The sequence below is a fragment of the Hypomesus nipponensis genome, chromosome 15 (assembly GCF_054491055.1).
Source record: "Hypomesus nipponensis isolate SF chromosome 15, ASM5449105v1, whole genome shotgun sequence".
In the NCBI taxonomy this organism is placed as follows: Eukaryota; Metazoa; Chordata; class Actinopteri; order Osmeriformes; family Osmeridae; genus Hypomesus; species Hypomesus nipponensis.
Window position 1 is genome coordinate 1,447,083 of NC_140375.1, and position 17,419 is coordinate 1,464,501.

General features: G+C 41.9%; 2 protein-coding genes and 1 long non-coding RNA gene across 11 annotated transcripts in view; 2 read left to right on the forward strand and 1 right to left on the reverse strand.

Annotated features, from left to right (window-relative positions):
• golim4a (golgi integral membrane protein 4a) overlaps positions 1 to 3,275 on the forward strand; it is a 93,687-nt gene extending 90,412 nt beyond the window's left edge. For all 4 annotated transcript variants that reach the window (XM_084673708.1, XM_084673710.1, XM_084673711.1 and 1 more), the window contains one exon: positions 2,513 to 3,275. In XM_084673708.1, coding sequence (XP_084529834.1) covers positions 2,513 to 2,653 — 141 coding nt within the window. In that variant the 3' untranslated portion in view covers positions 2,654 to 3,275. The remainder of the gene's footprint in view (positions 1 to 2,512) is intronic.
• Positions 3,276 to 4,620: 1,345 nt separating this feature from the next.
• On the reverse strand, positions 4,621 to 8,063 carry LOC146256960 (uncharacterized). 3 transcript variants are annotated; one of them, XM_084673714.1, is made up of 7 exons: positions 7,841 to 8,063; positions 6,919 to 7,040; positions 6,147 to 6,240; positions 5,865 to 5,995; positions 5,510 to 5,652; positions 5,087 to 5,284; positions 4,621 to 4,847 (listed from the first exon to the last, which is right to left on the reverse strand). In XM_084673714.1, exons 1-7 carry the CDS (start codon positions 7,929 to 7,931, stop codon positions 4,730 to 4,732), a joined length of 897 nt encoding a protein of 298 aa, XP_084529840.1. In that variant the 5' UTR covers positions 7,932 to 8,063; the 3' UTR covers positions 4,621 to 4,729. The 3 variants fall into 3 exon arrangements, with proteins under 3 accessions (XP_084529840.1, XP_084529839.1, XP_084529838.1); XM_084673713.1 differs by having other exon boundaries at positions 6,919 to 7,048; positions 7,841 to 7,998; XM_084673712.1 differs by having other exon boundaries at positions 5,510 to 5,694; positions 6,919 to 7,048; positions 7,841 to 7,998.
• Positions 8,064 to 14,011: 5,948 nt separating this feature from the next.
• On the forward strand, positions 14,012 to 17,079 carry LOC146256961 (uncharacterized). Of its 4 annotated transcripts, none has more exons than XR_014729998.1 (6): positions 14,012 to 14,082; positions 15,934 to 15,984; positions 16,104 to 16,166; positions 16,433 to 16,610; positions 16,704 to 16,806; positions 17,000 to 17,079. It is a non-coding gene; the product is annotated as an uncharacterized LOC146256961 (long non-coding RNA). The 4 variants fall into 4 exon arrangements; XR_014729997.1 differs by lacking the exon at positions 14,012 to 14,082 and adding an exon at positions 15,416 to 15,627; XR_014729996.1 differs by lacking the exon at positions 14,012 to 14,082 and adding an exon at positions 15,416 to 15,600.
• The last annotated feature ends 340 nt before the right edge of the window (positions 17,080 to 17,419 follow it).

Below are 17,419 nucleotides of genomic sequence, written 5' to 3' on the forward strand. Positions count from 1 at the left end.
CATATTACTGCGCATCGAATATTTCAAATTGAAAAGACGGTAAAGATTACCATCTGGCTGTTGCGTGGCAACGATTTATGTAGGAACTATAGCCTACTTTGTAGTAGCAGAAGAATTAAGGTTAATTATTAAACTATTTAGTTTCTAATTGTTTTTATTGATGAAACCATATCAAATATTTGTAGTAACAGTTTTAGAAAAGCAATAAGCCCCGCGAGTCAGGTAAGGGGGTTTTCGGCACTCCGCTTCGTGTCGTGCCTAACAACTCCCCTTACCTGTTCTAAAATCAGCGTAAACCACGGCCTCTTGGGGCTTATTGCTTAAATAAGGTACTCAAGCCGATTGACGATAAAGTACTGCCTCGAGTACCTTATTGCTTTTATAATACGCTTACCAGTGAAACAATTATAAATAGTAAATAAATATTAAGCTGCCTTTCAGCATAAAATAGTTATAGCCAACAAACGTTGTGTATCGCATTTCAGTAGCCGAGAGAAAACAGTCCCGTACGTGTGGTTGTTGCTATGCAACGGACCAACGGCATTGTGAACTTCACGTTTCTTAGCCTAGCTAGATCTTGCACCATCTCATTCATTCTCAATGCTCATTTTATAAAAGTTGCCTTTAAAATAACAACGACAATGGGACACTTTCAATAAAATAATATTTAAGTTAAACATTAGGCCTAAACATTCTAAATCAATCATAAATGTTTCGTAGGCACTGGGTATATGCTAGCTAGCTAGCCTACATATGCTGTAAACTAGTTGTGACTTGAGTGACTTGGGACTCGATAGACTAACATTAGGCTGTTGTTAAGGTTAGCTCATGTTGATTTGGATATCTTCATTAATTGTGCATCCGTGGAAACGTCGTTTTAAGAAGCCAAGACCAGGTCATGTAATTGCGTGGCTACGAAGCTAAAATTAAATAAGTGGATATCTAGTTAGCAACTTATGGCTAGATCTGAGCTTCCGTCCAACGTTTCAGTAGCTAGACCAGCTGGTTAGCATTGATAGCACGGGACAGTGCAATATTGTTGCTCAAAAATTAACAGAATGTTGCTAGTCTAACCAATAATATTCTTGCCAACCAATAAACTGCTGAACACCAGTACTTGTAGTCTTTTTCTTTGGCAACCTTTTAGTTATTCTGAGTGCGCACTAATATGGAACATTCCCCTTTTAAAGTAAATGTAAAAAGGCGTACAGTACTTAATCGCTCAATAATGCCCCCCCTGGAACTCCCTCTCAACCAATCAGAATGCTTGATTACATCCACCCGTATTATAATACAGACCAATCACAGCCAAGGGGTATCCGTAAAATGAAATACTAGCAGACGGATAGTCAGGAAAATCGAGTAGGGGGTACCTGCAGAGCCGCAGACCCCGGAGACCCTGGATAGCCGGAGAGCTGCAGTTTCAGCTGTCAGGATCCTAGAACTGCGGTCCTGAAACTGCGGTCCTGAAACTGCAGCTTTCCGGCTCTCCGGGGCCTCCTGGGTCTCCGGCTCTGCAGGTTCATACTTATTGCTCTGAGGGGCTCGGAGAGGGCGTTTCACATCGGAGAGGGCGTTCCCTGTGTCAGTCTCCGTGAAAACGGAGTAGTATAATTCGGCCTTTAAGAACTACTTGAGAGTGGATGAGAGGCATGCTTGGGCCAACCATGGTATGTAAGTTTGCATCCCCCGTGCATGTGATGGCCATGCATTGGCTTAGCCAATAGCATTGTAGAAGGAAAGAACGAGAGGAAAAGATAAGTATCGTAATGTATCCATTGATTTCAACAATGTAACTGTATTCTAAATACCAACTATTTAAATTGTAACTGTAACGGAATACAGTTACTCATAATTTGTATTCTGAATACGTAACGCCGGTACATGTATTCCTTAACTCCCCAACACTGATAATAATGTTTTGAGCATTTTTGGGTTCCATCATCTCCATCATCATCATCTCTTTTTACGTGACTACAATAGGCTAAAACCATAGACTGTATGTTTATGCTTAAAACTCGTTTGTACCTGTGCGCCCAAATACTTTTCCACGCTCGCACACTGTAAAGCCCTGTATCCAAATATGTGATTTACGTTCAGAGAAAGATGGAAAGTATACTCTGCACCAAAGTTCTAAGCAGATAATATTTACGTTTGTTGTACTAAATAAAATTTAAAAAATACAATGGTATTAACCCGTTACTATTATTTCAAATAAACATTTATGTTCCAGGACATAAAAAATATATAAAGTTTCTGATTTTGTTCCAAGTAAAATACCAATTTTTTCTGGTTTTAGTTTTTGTTCCTTGAACCTGTGCAAAGGCTTGCGAGTGGTGGTTCCTACATGTGTACTGATGGGTAGACTGATAGGTCCAATCTGTAGATTAAATGCGAGTCAAATCTGTTTAATGATAATATGATGTAATAAATCAGAGTTGGTTGGACTGATGGAGAAAAACGATAGCAAGAACATAATGTAGACTCACACTGTATTTCTTCTGATCTTTAGGATGAAGTGAAGGAGCAAGCCGAGAAGGAGGCGGAGCACCGTAAAGAAACCGAGAACAACGATGAGGATAACTATGAAGAGGAGGAGGAGGAGGTTGTTGTTGGTCGGGGCAAGCACACCAATCGCAGGGCAGAGATGTAAGACAGACAGGGATGTTGACCAAAAGCTGTATTTTTTCATTACCCTTGGGACCTATCAGAGGCCTGGTTTTACACTCGTCCAGAAAGGAGTAAACAATCAGCCACTTGATGTTCTGAACAGAGCAATGGGAAGGATCTACCTGGAAACTGGATTGTTCTCCTGTTTAAGTAGGACCGGAACTGATGAACTTCTTTAAAGGGGATGCACAGGTCTCTCCAGACTCAAAGGAAAAATGTATTTTCTGTTCATCTATATATATATATATCTGTTTGTCTTTCTGTCTGTAAGAATGTAATATTAGTGTTTTGATGTAAAAAAGAGGGTTTGTGTGGCCACAAATACACAACATAGTTGCTGAGCTTTTTATACTTGTTTTTTATGCAAATGTTTTCTACTCAAAGTTTTCTACTATCTTTCACATTCCAATCAAAGGAAAATGTTTCATTTATTTATTGCTATCCCAATATTGACAATGTTTAAGGGTGGAAGATATCTTTTTTTTTTGTCAGAGGAATTTTAGCTCATAGAAAAGGTTTGGATAATGCTTTGACATGGTGTCATAAATGTATATCCCCATTGAAAATCCCAATCTGACAAAAATACACAATCACGTTTCGTTTAAGGGTTTCAATTCTGTGCTTTGCAGTCAGGTAAGGAGTCCATGCCAGTGTACTAAATGGAGTGTGCCCTAGCACTCTTTTACCAAATGTTGAAAGACTATGACATCAAATAAGCGAGTCTCGTGACCCTCAGCCAGAATCTTAAGCACTATTTCAGGTTTTTCATCTCGTTATGTCACAAATCATTTCATTGATGAATTACCAGGCATAAATCAATTGAATGTCTTAATTTACAAGAGACAAAATCCATCTTGAGAACCTGTTTAATATTTGCTCACATCTCCATTAATATTCACATACTATAGGCTCTCAATCTTACATTTACATTTAGTCACTTAGCAGACGCTCTTATCCAGAGCGACTTACAGTAAGTACAGGGACATTCTCCCAGAGGCAAGTGGGGTGAAGTGCCTTGCCCAAGGACACAACATAATTTTCCACGGCCAGGAATCAAACCGGCAACCTTCTGATTAATAGCCCAACTCTCTAACCGCTCAGCCATCTGACCCCCCACTATCTTTTAACCAGATTGTGTACAGTTACAGACCTATTCTCATATCCTAATCAAACAGAACAGACTACATTGGACAGGTCACCATGTTAAACTGTGGAATGATTAATATGTTTCATGTGTGTGTAGGTGCACTGGTAGAACTGGCAAGTACAGCTGGAATGTAGCTATATGGTTAATGAGCAGCTGGAGGAGGCAATGGCGCAAAAGAGACACTCCTTTACAACCCAGAGAACAGCTTTTACTTTATCTGAATGCAGGGAGATGACTGCTGTGTCAGGGCATACACACACAGTCATTAAGTTATCAAACAGGACATTTGTGTATGCTATGGGTTGTTACAGTATGGTGTAAACTATCCCTTTGTGTTAACAGCATCTGTGTTTGATCAGGTTTCAGGTGCATGTGACATCAACACCATTATTAAGAGAATACAGTGATGCATATTAATTAATGAACAACTGTTGTCAAGATGGGACGATCTTAATGTGACCCCCACCTCTGTGTCCATGTGAGAGAGAGGGAGCATTTCTGTCTGCCCTGTGCCCATTTACCTGTCATTCAAAAGCTGTTGTCAGTATGAGAGTACAGAGACACAAACAAGATAAACTAAAGCCTTGGAAAGATAACCCATAACACTGCCAGGTGTACAGGGGTCGCTGCTGTATGGCACACATACTGGATGTCTATACTACCTTCTGTGCTAGTAGGACAGCGTTACTATGTAACTAATGTCTGAAGATATGTCTCAAACACAATTAAGTTTTGACAAAAATATACAAAACCAGTTTTAACAAACCAATGAGACAAGACACAGGAAATGATTTTCCATGAGGTAGTTTACTGTAAATGTTTTATTAAAATATTGTCTGCCCTGAGTTTTTAACTTGGTAGGTAAAACAGCAACCCTTGTGTTCAGGACTGCTTCTGATGGGCTAGTGTCTGTTACAAAATGTTACACATCCTGGTGTTTTCTGGAAGTTGGAGTCTGGGAGTCATACAGTCTTCTGGCAGCTTTGGGATTCCATCCAGAACTTGAAGTTTTGGCAAGGAGGAGAAAACACTGAGGAGGAACACATGGCGGTTTAAGCCTGAGAAGACCTCTACCTCCATCCACCCTTTTCTCTTTTCATTTGTCACTTACCGATCCCTTTCTTTTTTCACTCTCCTCCTAACTCTGCATCCATCCATTTAAAATTCAAGTGTGTTTGTAAGAACAGTGTGTGTGTGTGTGTGTGTGTGTGTGTGTGTGTGTGTGTGTGTGTGTGTGTGTCCACTGCGTTCCATCAAGTGTTCTCTCACCATGTGCGGTAGTCCGGTGCGAAGGTTACTGGGTTGCGTGTGAGGGTGAGGGACCGGAGTGGTGTGGCCCCCAACGCCCCCAGTCCTCCCAACGTGACGATGGCATTCTCCGACAGACACAGGTGCTCCACGGCTGGAAGCTTTGGCAGCTGCCGCACACTTGTCAGATGGTTCCTGTGAAGGTTCAGGCTTCTGCATCTGGCCCAGGGTAACACACAGATGCCAAGAGGGAATTGTGGTTAGGTTATCCCTTTAAAGAACACATAATGTTGTTTGGAAGAAAGCTTTGGTTAAAGTAGTTCATTGCTGGTGTGTGGGATGTTGGAGGGGGTATCAAGAGTTCCAGGCAACATGGCACTGGAACTTTTAGGGCTCTTGTTATAATAATGAAAGTGTTCGGGTTAGTTGTGGGTAATGTAGTACCTTGGCAGTCGTATAGAACTCAGGTCAGTGAGGGCATTGTTGACCAGCTGTAGTTCCTCCACGCGGATCAGCCGGTGCAGGATCCTGAGGAAGTTCTCCTGCTGGTAGGGGTCTCCTAGGTCCTGGTAGGACAGGTTCAGGTCCTGGGAAGGGCAGGGGTGTAGTGGGAGGGGTGTTTTCATATCCTATTAAACAGAGACGTTCACACATGCACACGCACACAGTTCTACGATATGCATGCCCAGGCACGAGTCACTAAACACACCCGTGTGTAAGCACAGGCACACATTTTGCACTCACACATACTTCATAGGATGCAAAGAAAAGAGAACTTGGTATAAATGGGCCGTCTTACTAAGCAGTTCTCCCAGTTCTCCTGTAGTCTCTCTGCCCATCTCTGCCCTTCCTCTCTTCTTCTATGCCTCCCTCTCTTCAATGGGACATCGTCAAAACCCTCTCTTAGGAACAGCTCCTCCTCTGAAGGCCCTGTTTGATGACATCACCCACCTGCCTCCATAAGCTGTGCAGCTGTGTTGAATACATTTAGAGTGTATATTTACTGTATGGCTGTTGTAGAAACACTGATGCACTTGTCTGCACTGATGCAGAAGGTCAAAGGTCACACCCTGACTCTGACCTTCTCTGACCCTGGGGCTGGTGAGCTGGTCTCCGGTGACATCACTCTCTTGGAGGCGGTGCCACGACACAAACCTGAACCGACTGGATGGAAGCTGGAATAGGGCAGGAAAGAAGGGAGGAGACGAGGAGGTGTATGAAGGGAAGAAAAGGCAATAAAGGAGAGAGGAGGTGGAGGAGAAGAATGTGTAATAGTTTAGTGTAGGGATTGTTGAGTGATTTCAATCACTTATTGTCCTTCATCCTCCTTTATCTACTTCTTCACCTTAATCCATTTTTTTTTTACCTCCTCATCATCCCCTCTTTCTACCTCCTCACCTTTGTCTAGCACGCTCTCCTTCCATCACCCTAATCCCCTTCTTCCTCTGACCCTATGTTACTGTAATCCTAGCCTGTCCCTCTGTCACCCTATATGTCCATGGGTGACCACCCATAAATGACCCTGGACACTACCAGTGGTGGCCTCGAGTGTTAACTGACATCCGAGCTGGGTCCTACTGCACATGCTCACAAAGAGCAGTTGAGGAGAGGTTGAAGGGTTTCTGGAAGGTGGAAAGGGACTGAAAAGTATGGGGGGAATATAAACCATTAGAAGAGGGAGGAGGGTATAAAAGTGGAGGTAAGAATAGGGGGATCTGAGAATGTTGGGGACAATGGGTTACTTCATTAAGGGGTCAACAGGGTGTTTAGTTTGGGGAAGGCTGACTGAAGGTCAGAAGGATCATATTTAACGTGTTTGTGTGTCTGTATTGGGGTTGATCTTGGGTACTCACAGGGGTTGTTACGATTCCTGAGTCGGGACTCTGGTCCACGGAGAGAGGTGTCTGTGTGACGCTGAACTCAGAGAACTGGGAGGAGTGGGACTTGAGAAAGCTGCCACTGCTCGTGTTCACTCCTGAGGAACTGAATGAGGGAGGAAGAATGAGAGGGGGAGGAACAGCAAGGAGGGAGAGACAGGATGAGAGGGAGGGATGTGGGTGGGAAGGGGACATAAGGATTCAAAAAGTAAGATGCAGGGAGGGAGAAAAGCAGGGAGGTGGAAAGGAGCTAAATTAGCCTAGTGCTATGTAGTACTCTTCTACTACAACATTCCAACAAGGACAGGACAACACAAAACGAAAGTAACAAACCCCTAATGCATGACTTAATTTCATGATTTGTTCTGCTCATGTGGGGAGATTATCTTGATGCGTGAAGAGTGCCATTTGAATTACTTATAATTTGATAAAATGCTTTTAAAAGGAGGTTCGGTTTGTTGTAACGGGGGTTCGGTTTGTTGTAACGGACCCCCTCGCGTTTATCTGCCTCGCTGAAACTCAGACCCGCTGTTGTCCGGTTTGGGTTACAGTGAACTCTGCCTTGCGCACTGGATTAATGCCGTCGCCATAACAGCGGACACTTGAGCGCGTGCCATTAGTTTGTAGTAGGTGCAAAGAGGAGAGTTTGGACAGTTATAGCCTAATTAATATAGTCAGTCTTTTTGCATTTGTTTGTATAATTTATTTACTACGGAAAAGGTTTTCTATTCCTAAGACTAACTTTTGATCCATACATACCCTGTTCGCATGGTATAAAACAGCAAGAAAATGCTGACGCTTAAAATCTATTGTCTGCCAACAACAAGGCCAAGTGAACGTACAGTAGTAGTTAAAAAAAAACTACAGCAGAATGCATTGTCCTAATGTCTTTGCTTACCTTTCTGACATGTCCCAATATAGAAACTTCCCTTGGCCTTTAAGACATAATGTGCGAGACGATGTAATTTTACAATTCCCGGGTTCCCCATGGGCACAACTAGATCCGTTTTAACGACAAGGCAAGAACAAGCTATGGTCAGCTCGTTCTGAGGCAGTCTCGCTCGTGTGTCAATTCCCAAACAACGGAACTGTAGAGGCAGGTCACCGGGGACAAGCGCTCGTTGCTGAGCAACGTCTATAGCCACTGTGTCACCGAGTTTGCTTGACGTCAGGTGCGGATCTAGAAAAGTATTCATGGGGTGGCAAGAGATTTTGAGGGGAGGCACCACGTGGCAGAATTGTGTGAGATAAAAAAAATAAAAAATTAAAGGCTGTGCAACATGTAGCCTATGCATAGTCAGTGAACACTCTAACATGAATTTGAGGATTACAAGTCCCATGACCAAAAACCTATCGACGTTTGAAGATTTATTTTGAATAAAGAAAGATTTTTTAATAACCTGAGATTAAAATGAACAAAATAAATGTTGTGCAGCATGAATGCATACATCTTCAACAGTTTAACATGATTTTGACAATCCGCGTTGTTTAGGGAGCTGCAAAACACACCCCCTAATATGAGTAGGCCTACATCCCCCAAATGAAAATACTCCCCCCGTATACGAGGGAACTCCCCCCAAATCGGATGACTTGTTCACCTCCCCCCAATACAAAAACACGCTCCCCCAAATGGAAAACGACATTACATTAACTCAAAAACGCATTACATTAACTCTAAACGAAAAGGGTAGGTACTACACTTCAGCTGATTGGATGCAGTAGGCTAACTAACAAGAAATATGAAATTGATCGACAGAAGTACAAAATGCAATCGCCTGGCAGAGTTACGTGCACCAGGACATTTGTTTGGCTATCGAAGAATGTAGCAAATTAGTATGCTACTTAGGCAAAAGTATTTAAGACAAAAACATTATTAGCCCACATCAAGTGCAATTAACCATGGCCTTCTTCAGTGTTTTCAATTTTATCCGACAATTTTCAATTGCTGCCACGTTCTTTTTTGGCCTATTATTCTTAATCTCCTGTTGAGAATATCGGCCATGGGCTAGCCTACTGTCAGAACGGTTTCAGACAGCTCATCAAATTACGCAAATGATTAATAGGCCTAAATGCATATATATATATATATATATATATTAAGTAGATTTGGTAGGTCTACAATTTACGCATTTTAACGGTCGTAATTGTTTGACAAGTTGCCTCCCTTGCCATGTTAATTGCGGCAACATTGCCCTTTTTGGGGACAACTCCCAAAAAATCTATTTACGCTGCTGAAACAACTTTTTATTGATTTATATTAATTCAAGCATAAGAGGTACAAAGCTGAAAAGACATGGCAGGCATAGCCTGAAACTGCTGAATTTTTTGATAACAGTTTTAATAGCTGAAGATTTGAAGGTGCTGAGAGGTGTCGTGGAAGAAATAGAAGAAGTTGAATAAAGATTCAAAGAACAATACTTGGAATGCTGAAGCAGCATTCCAACAATAACCCGACGTTCCTAATGTCCCTGGGGATTTAGCTAAAGTCAGTTACGTTTATTACAACTCCCAAATATAATGATCTTCATTAGGCCGGTAAGTTTACCTCGCTGATCCCCTCTGGGTTAAATGCGTTCTTATTCAAGTTTTCCCCAACTCAGTCATTCATTTAAGATGCAATCTTGTGTTTAAGGTATTAGGCTAATCATGTTTCAAAGAGAAACGATTATGGATCTTGATTTAATGCAGTTGGCAATGGCATATTATACAACATACTGTAATCCAACACGTAGACATAAATGACATTTGTTCTGTGATTATAGAATATTAGATAGAGAAAATATTGTAAAAACAAGATTGTGTCCTAAAGAATGGTTAAACAGTGACCAAGCTAAGATAAATAAGTATTCACTATGACATTTTACTTATGCAGGTGGCACTGAAAGATTCCAGTCCTGTGGAGCAGCTTCATCACAGCTGCACATGTGTTGCTAGGGGGAGGGGGGGGGGGGCAGGAGCTGACAGGAGTGAATCAAGTAATGTGACCATGTTCATTCAACAATTATTCATGAATATTGTAGGAGTGAAATGTATTACTGTTTTCTGCAGTGACAGGAAATACAGTGGTGTTGCTGCCACCACCCACTGTGCCATACAGAGGTAAGAGTGAAACTAATAGTCATACGCTAGTATGTATGCCATATGTGGTTGCTGAATATTAATAAAATATACAATTTACTTTCTCAAGTGGAGGTCCTAGATCAGGGGTCACTAAATGGCGGACCGCGGTCCGAGTCCGGACCCAGGAAGCTCCCTTTAGCCGATATATTATTAGCCAATGGAATAAATTTATTTTGACGGAACATTTCCATTTTAACCAGCACATTTTTTATAGCCTTTACGCTATTTATTATGTCTATGGTTTTCCTACTAGATGTGGTTTCTTAGCCTGGCTGCCAGCCCAACTTCTCCCCGCCCACAAAAAAATGTGGTCGGGTAGTTGGGTCTGGAGGGTCTCCTATTGGGAAACAACTACAGAAAACCAGAATCTGGGCGTACCAATGAAATTGCCAGGGCGGGCTTTATACGATGATGGACAGATGATCAACAGTAACGTAATCACCCACGTCACAAAAGAGCGCTTAAGTTGAATTTGTTTTGAACAAACAACATATTACGTTGCTCTGATTGGTTGTAGGTCTATCCAATTGAGCGAAGAGGCATTTGTTTTCCAGGCTCGTTTGAAACACGCCCCGTAGTCAAAGTCCAACGGAGAGTTCTCAGACTCATATTCTGACTAGAAATATGAGTATGACAACGTCAGGCTAGTGGTTTCTATCTTCTGTGTCCAATCCAAAGATCCAATCAGGAGCTGTAATAGCTATCACCATGACAACTCACTCACTCTACGTTGGCCGCAAACTCTGAGGGTCACGCAGGTTGTGTGTGTCATTCGCAAAAACACAGGCTAATCGATTTGCTAACGGTAGCTAGCCTACCAGTTCTTCCTTAGCAAAAATAATGGCGTGGCAAACCCCAGTGAAAAGTTGATTCCGAAAAATTGCAATTTTCAGAGAGAATGGACTGACAAGAACGCATTTGTGTTGCCGGTGGGGAGCACAAAACTGATGTGTTTAATCTGAAATGAGACGGTTGCCCTTGTCAAACGTGGTATAGCTAACGTGATACGTCACTAATAGACACTGAGCATAATTACCCCCAGAACTCTAGGTTACTGTGCCTAAACCTAAGTAAATTTTGAATCGGAGTCATTGGGAGAGGTAATGGCCAGAAAAATAAACCATGGTCCGTTCCGGACCCTCGACTGAATGGAAATTTGGTGAGTGGACCTTTTGAGTTTCTAATTGAGTACCCCTGTCCTAGATGATCAGGAAACTGTCTGCCTGCTCATTTTGGGGGTACACTTTTGAGTTTTATATGCAACACAGATGGTGAGAGTGTGTGAACGTGTGGCTGTGATTGAAGTGTCTGTAATTACTTACTAATGGTGATTGTCTCAACATAAGACACAATTCCTTAAAGTCCATATGGCAGGTTAACCACCACTGTTGATTAATGGGTACATAAAGCACTCAAGATATGTATATTATTCAAGAAAACTCAAAATGTTGTTTAAGACCAGTTTTTGACGGTTTTTGTGTTAGCATTAGCATATTAGCGCAATTAGGCGATGACGTCACGTTGGGGAGTCGTGGAGGAGAGTAGCCTCAGTCTAGTACTAGAACTATGGCGATCTACTGGGATGAAGAAGAGGTGGCAAGAACGACTAATGTATATGATGGCGGCAGCCGTATCATTTTGAACCAAGTCGACCCTATGGCCGTCAAAGCCAATTAAATATATTGTTCATTGTACCGAGGAGAATGAGTGGAGAGTTGATAAAGTGTCCTGGTGAGTTGCTATCATTTAGCAACGCAGCAACGACATCTGGAGCTCGTCTATGAACAGCAGTGCACATATACTATTTATTTTGACTGTCAGTGAATAGCACCGAGTGGAAGTCAACGTTTTCTTTATATCTAGTGATCATTCAGGGCCTGACATTAACTTTTTGAGGCACTACACTAAGTAGCCTACATATTTTCCACTTTTTCATGCACAGGTCATGTCTGGGTAAAGATTGTGCCTTTGACCAACAAAGATGAGCTGTAATAATACAAATGATAACAATTGAGGTGTTATAAAAAATCGTATTTGTTACATTAAACATTTACACAATTTCTGCAGAATAAAACACTTTCTGTTATGTACTGTATTGCATTTTCGTCCCAATATCTCTAGCTACAGACCGTGCAGCTAATTTGATGCCTAACACTTGAACGGGGGCTTATTACTTGAAAGAGGAATTATTTACTGCATCTTCTCAGTTACATTATATGTGCTTTTAAATGCTGTGACTTGCTAAAGTAGGCAAATGGCTAGAACATAACATTTTATAATAATTTCAGTCAATCAAACAGCTGCAAGACCCAGTGAAATTAGCATCAATGTCTATAGCATCGCTAAAGAGGAGAGAGGGTATAATTTCTGGGGAATTGTAGTGTGTGCTTGCTTGCGTCAGTTGCAAATGGGTCAGTTTATTATGAAACAAGCCGAACCCCGTTTGATACATACAAGCTATTTTAACAACGTTGTCACCGGCAGTATTTTTCGGATGGAATCGCGATTCAAACAGTGTACCAACTACTAACTGAAAATATGGCCGCAAACACGTAAATTAAGCTGGACATTTATTTAGTGGGAAATTGCAAATTCAAAAGAAGTTTGCTGGAAGCGATCATTATCAGTAAATAAGCCAAAAGCGACCATTTCTGTCGGTCTCAGTCGAACAAGCTACAGTAGCCTAGCTGCTGTTGCTAGCCAAACTTTATTGAATGTGCTGGAAATGAAAACGTTTCTTTTGACAGAAAAGCCTGCCCAGCTAACACATGACGTTGCGGCAACGTTGCCAGTAGGTGCTCAGTTGGTAGCCCGCGACGTTACCTTCTGGCAACGTCGTGGCAACGTTGTGGCAACGTTATAAAGGGAATGTTGCCAGTTGGTCCCATGGACAACGTTGCTAAGACGTCGTACCTTGGTCGGCTGGTTACGTTATTTTTAGACCTGTGGGCAACGTTGCCGCGACGTCGTCCCTTGGTCGGCTGGTTACGTTATTTTTAGACCTGTGGACAACGTTGCCGCGACGTCGTACCTTGGTCGGCTGGTTACGTTATTTTTAGGTCCGTGGGCAACGTTGCCGCGACGTCGTACCTAGGTCGGCTGGTAACGTCATTTTGAGGTCCGTGGGCAACGTTGTCGCGACGTCGTACCTTGGTCGGCTGGTAACGTCATTTTTAGGTCCGTGGGCAACGTTGCCGCGACGTTGTACCTTGGTCGGCTGGTTACGTTATTTTTTGGTCCCATGGACAACGTTGCGGCAACGTCCTACCTTGGTCGGCTGGTAACGTCATTTCTAGGTCCGTGGGCAACGTTGCCGCGACATTGTACCTTGGTCGGTTGGATACATTCATTTTGGTACCATGGGAATTGCTCTTTGGTCGCAGGACAACGGATCTCGAGTGCAGTGGTTTATCATGGAGAGATCACACTGGATTGCTCTCAGACACTTTTGTAATTTAGCCATAGTCTACATGAATTTCAATCACACAATATTAAATGTAGCACCCAGCACGTATAAATGTAGACAATGTATGTAATACATGTGCAGCTCAGCCCCAGCATGGTCATCAATTTTCTCATATGCAGGAACATAGCTTTAATAAATAAAAGACTGAATTTTGAATATAATTCTTAGCCTTAGGCCTATATTAAAATATAAGTATTTCATTCTATACATGTACAAAAGCAATCAATGTGTGATGTGTAACATGATTAAGCAAACATTCTTTGTCCAGCACACCAAAGCTGTATGACACACAATGCAAATCTGAGCTGCAATAATTTTGTAATACAAAATTGTTAAATGTGACCAAAAGGCAAGCGATTCTCAAGTTGTATTTCCAAAGACATGAGTCATCACAGAATATTACAATTCTTCCTTAGCAAACCTAGGTTTGCTCAGTCTTCCCCAGAGCAACAACTTTGCGCATGCCCATTTCAACGCATCTCTGAAACTGGGATTTCAGAGAAGAGTTTGCAACTGAACGCATGGATTTCAACTGTAAATTAGCTACTTCAAAGGTGAGTTTCTTTACAGAAATAGATTTAAATATATAAACATATTTTCTGAAATCGGATGGAGGATGCTATTACGTATAGGTTTGAAATTTAGGCTATTAAGCCTGGTTATCTGTTTCAGATTAACATTGTTTACGTTAGGATTTCGCTAGCTACTAGCTAGTAGTACAGCTAGTATAATGTACTGTAGAGTTATGCTAAACCCTCCAGAAAGTTAAATACTGAAAATACATACAAAGTTTAGCGTCTCACAAATCACCCACAAAAGAATCAGTAAAATAAACGTTCAGAACTAGAAAAAACCTTGTCCGAAAATAGTTTATTTAGCCCTGGAAGACTGGAGCTAGCGCGTGGCTGATCCAATAGGGTCCAAATGCAGTGCCCCCTCCTCAGGGCCCTTTAAACCGGAACTCTCTCCTCAGGCCCCTAGAGCCGGAACTCTCTCCTCAGGCCCCTTTTTTCATGTGTATCCGAGGTATTAGCGCCACCGCTGGTCGGAGGATACTGTAGGCTATTTATATTAATAGGCTACCTTACATTGAACTTCGGTTTTAGCATAAGTCAATAATGTTTAAAAAAGCGGAAATTAGCATTGCGGCTAGCGTTACGTATTGCTAACATTACAAACATGATCACTGTTCTAACCCTGGCAAGCATAGAAAATAGGTTTGGCAGTTTAGCGTCATCTAGTGGTCATTATAGAATATCACATTTTTTCCGTTGGTCATTTGCAGCAGCAACAGCTGGCTCGTGTTACTGTTTATTGTTTCCACGGCAACAAGAGCCGGCTCTGAAATAATTCATTTTTTAACGTTGATAATACAAACAACACTACTCTCCTAATCTGAAATCAATATCCATCCTTGTATTTATGTTAAATGTTGCTTCATCAATTACCACTTCAATCATAAAGATGTGTAATAGCACTAAACATATATTCCATATTCCAATAACGTAGGATTACGGTGTTCATGGGAAACTTAGGCTACTGCAGGGGGATAAATTAACAATAACCATGCCGAGAACATAGCCTTATGTATCGTTGATGAAATGCCTCATTTAGGCTATCACCGGCCAAACTGGCTAGCGAGTTTTTATTATGAAAATGAAATTTAGCCCGCATTTGGAGGGTGTTAATTTAGAACTCTGTACCTAACGCTAGCCGCAATGCTAATTTCCGCTTTGTTAAACACTATTGACTTATGCTAAAACCGAAGTTCAATGTAAGTTAGCCTATTAATATAAATAGCCTACAGTATCCTCCGACCAGCGGTGGCACTAATACCTCGGATACACATGAAAAAAGGGGCCTGAGGAGAGAGTTCCGTCTTCAGGGGCCTGAGGAGAGAGCACTGCATTTGGACCCTTCTCGGCTGATCACGTTTTGATCAGTCGGCACAGCAATGGCGTCTATAAAAGTATCATGTCACTAATTCTTCCAATTTGTACATGCCATCTGTTTTTGGATACGTTTATTCGTTTTGACCTTAAGATGCGTGAGTTTTTCCGACGCTTCCACGAGTGAGTTTTTCCCAAAACGGCAGCTAGGTAGCTGTTATTAGCTTCCGTATAGCAACCTAGCACAATACTCGTAGCAATGCTCCAACCTGCTAGTGTTACTTGTTAGCCTACTAATTGTAAATTTTGAAGCCATACTATAGGCTATAGTATAGCATTTGTCACATTGTTGGAAAATAGTAGGTTGTAATGTTCAGAATCACACATGTGCGACGCTACGCTGTGTGGGGCCCTGCTTTCGAACGATCACACATGTGCGATGCTGATCCTTTTATATTTATATCAAAATGCTAATACTATGTACTTAAACTACATTCCACTTTCATTTCTGTACAGAGTATCCTACCACCGTCACACGGCCTAGCACTGTGTCCCTGGGAAATTATGGTAAAGTAATGAATGACCGTTTTTAACAGTGACAATAATTGTATGAACCATGGCAACCTTAAAGGCTATGTTTTGAAGCAAAAGCATGACTTAAAACTTTTGCATCACCAAACTCCTAGGTGTCAACTCTGGTCTGGTAGAGGAGAACCCATATGGGGTCCAGGAAAACAGCTGGCAGCCAGGCAAGTGCAAATATAAGACACTCAAAGCTTCTCAATAGCATTGCCAACTCATTGTAAGGCATACTTAAGTTGTTCTGATCGTGGCAGGGGGATACATATTTGTCAAAACAACAAATGTTGTCTTACAAATGCTTTGTATACAGCCATTCAAGGTAACATGTGTTATTTACATAAATGTTACAGCTAATCTAGAAGAACCACAGTGTATGCCAATCATGTTAACTCTTGTAAACTTGTTTTCTTGTCTTTACTGACACACATTACAGGTTATGTTCCAGAAGATGGAGACATTGGAGGAGAACCAGCGAGAGGCTCTCCTATTCAGGCGACGACAGGGCAAACATGCTGAAGAGGTGCCAGTGATGGACCTACAGGTGGCCCAAACACAGGCTGTACCCCAAGACCTTGAGGAGCGCCTTAAGGTGCTGGAGTTCCGAAAGAGTGGTAGGTGTTTTGAGATGTTGTGAACTATGGCTTACACGTAGTGTTCAACGTTCAAATTGGTGCTAACAATAAGTTCATGACTTCTAATTGCAGATTCTGTGATGAAGTGGAAGACAGGACTAGGAGAGAAGGCTGTGGAGCTCCTCACAGCGTAGACACTCAAACACGCCCCGGCAGCCCATTCAAAACAAGCCAGGTGAATGAATGATGATGGCAGCTTCCCAGTCCAACCTTTCACATGACTATGTGACCAAAAACTAGAATCCCATAATATTTTTTTGATGATGTATATTATTCTAGATGTGATTTTTTAAAATGACTTGTATAGCCCCTTTCATACGTGCAATTATGTTGATAGGACACTAACTTATTTTGTGCTTCATTGTCAGGGCCAAAAGACAGGACCTGTAGCGGGGACTGGCAGAAGATGTTCATTCACACAATAAAATGACTGAATGTTACATGGAAATGCTGCCTTGTTTATGATTAGCTTGAGTTAGGCAACACACCACACAAACATAGTCCTCCTGAAGTTGGCTATGTAGCCTATTATACAAGAACAAGTAGCATTTGAGGCAAAAGAGGTCTGCATATGAACCGCCCCAATACACGCAAAAGAACTGAGAAATATAGGTTACTAATTAACGTCGCAGTTACGGACTGGCAACGTCGGAAAATTACGTTGGTAGGAGGTTGCGGTTACGGACTGGCAACGTCGGAAAATAACGTTGCTAGGAGGTCGCGGTTACGGACTGGCAACGTCACAAAACAACGTTGCAAGGAGGTCGCGGTTTCCGACTGGCATCGTC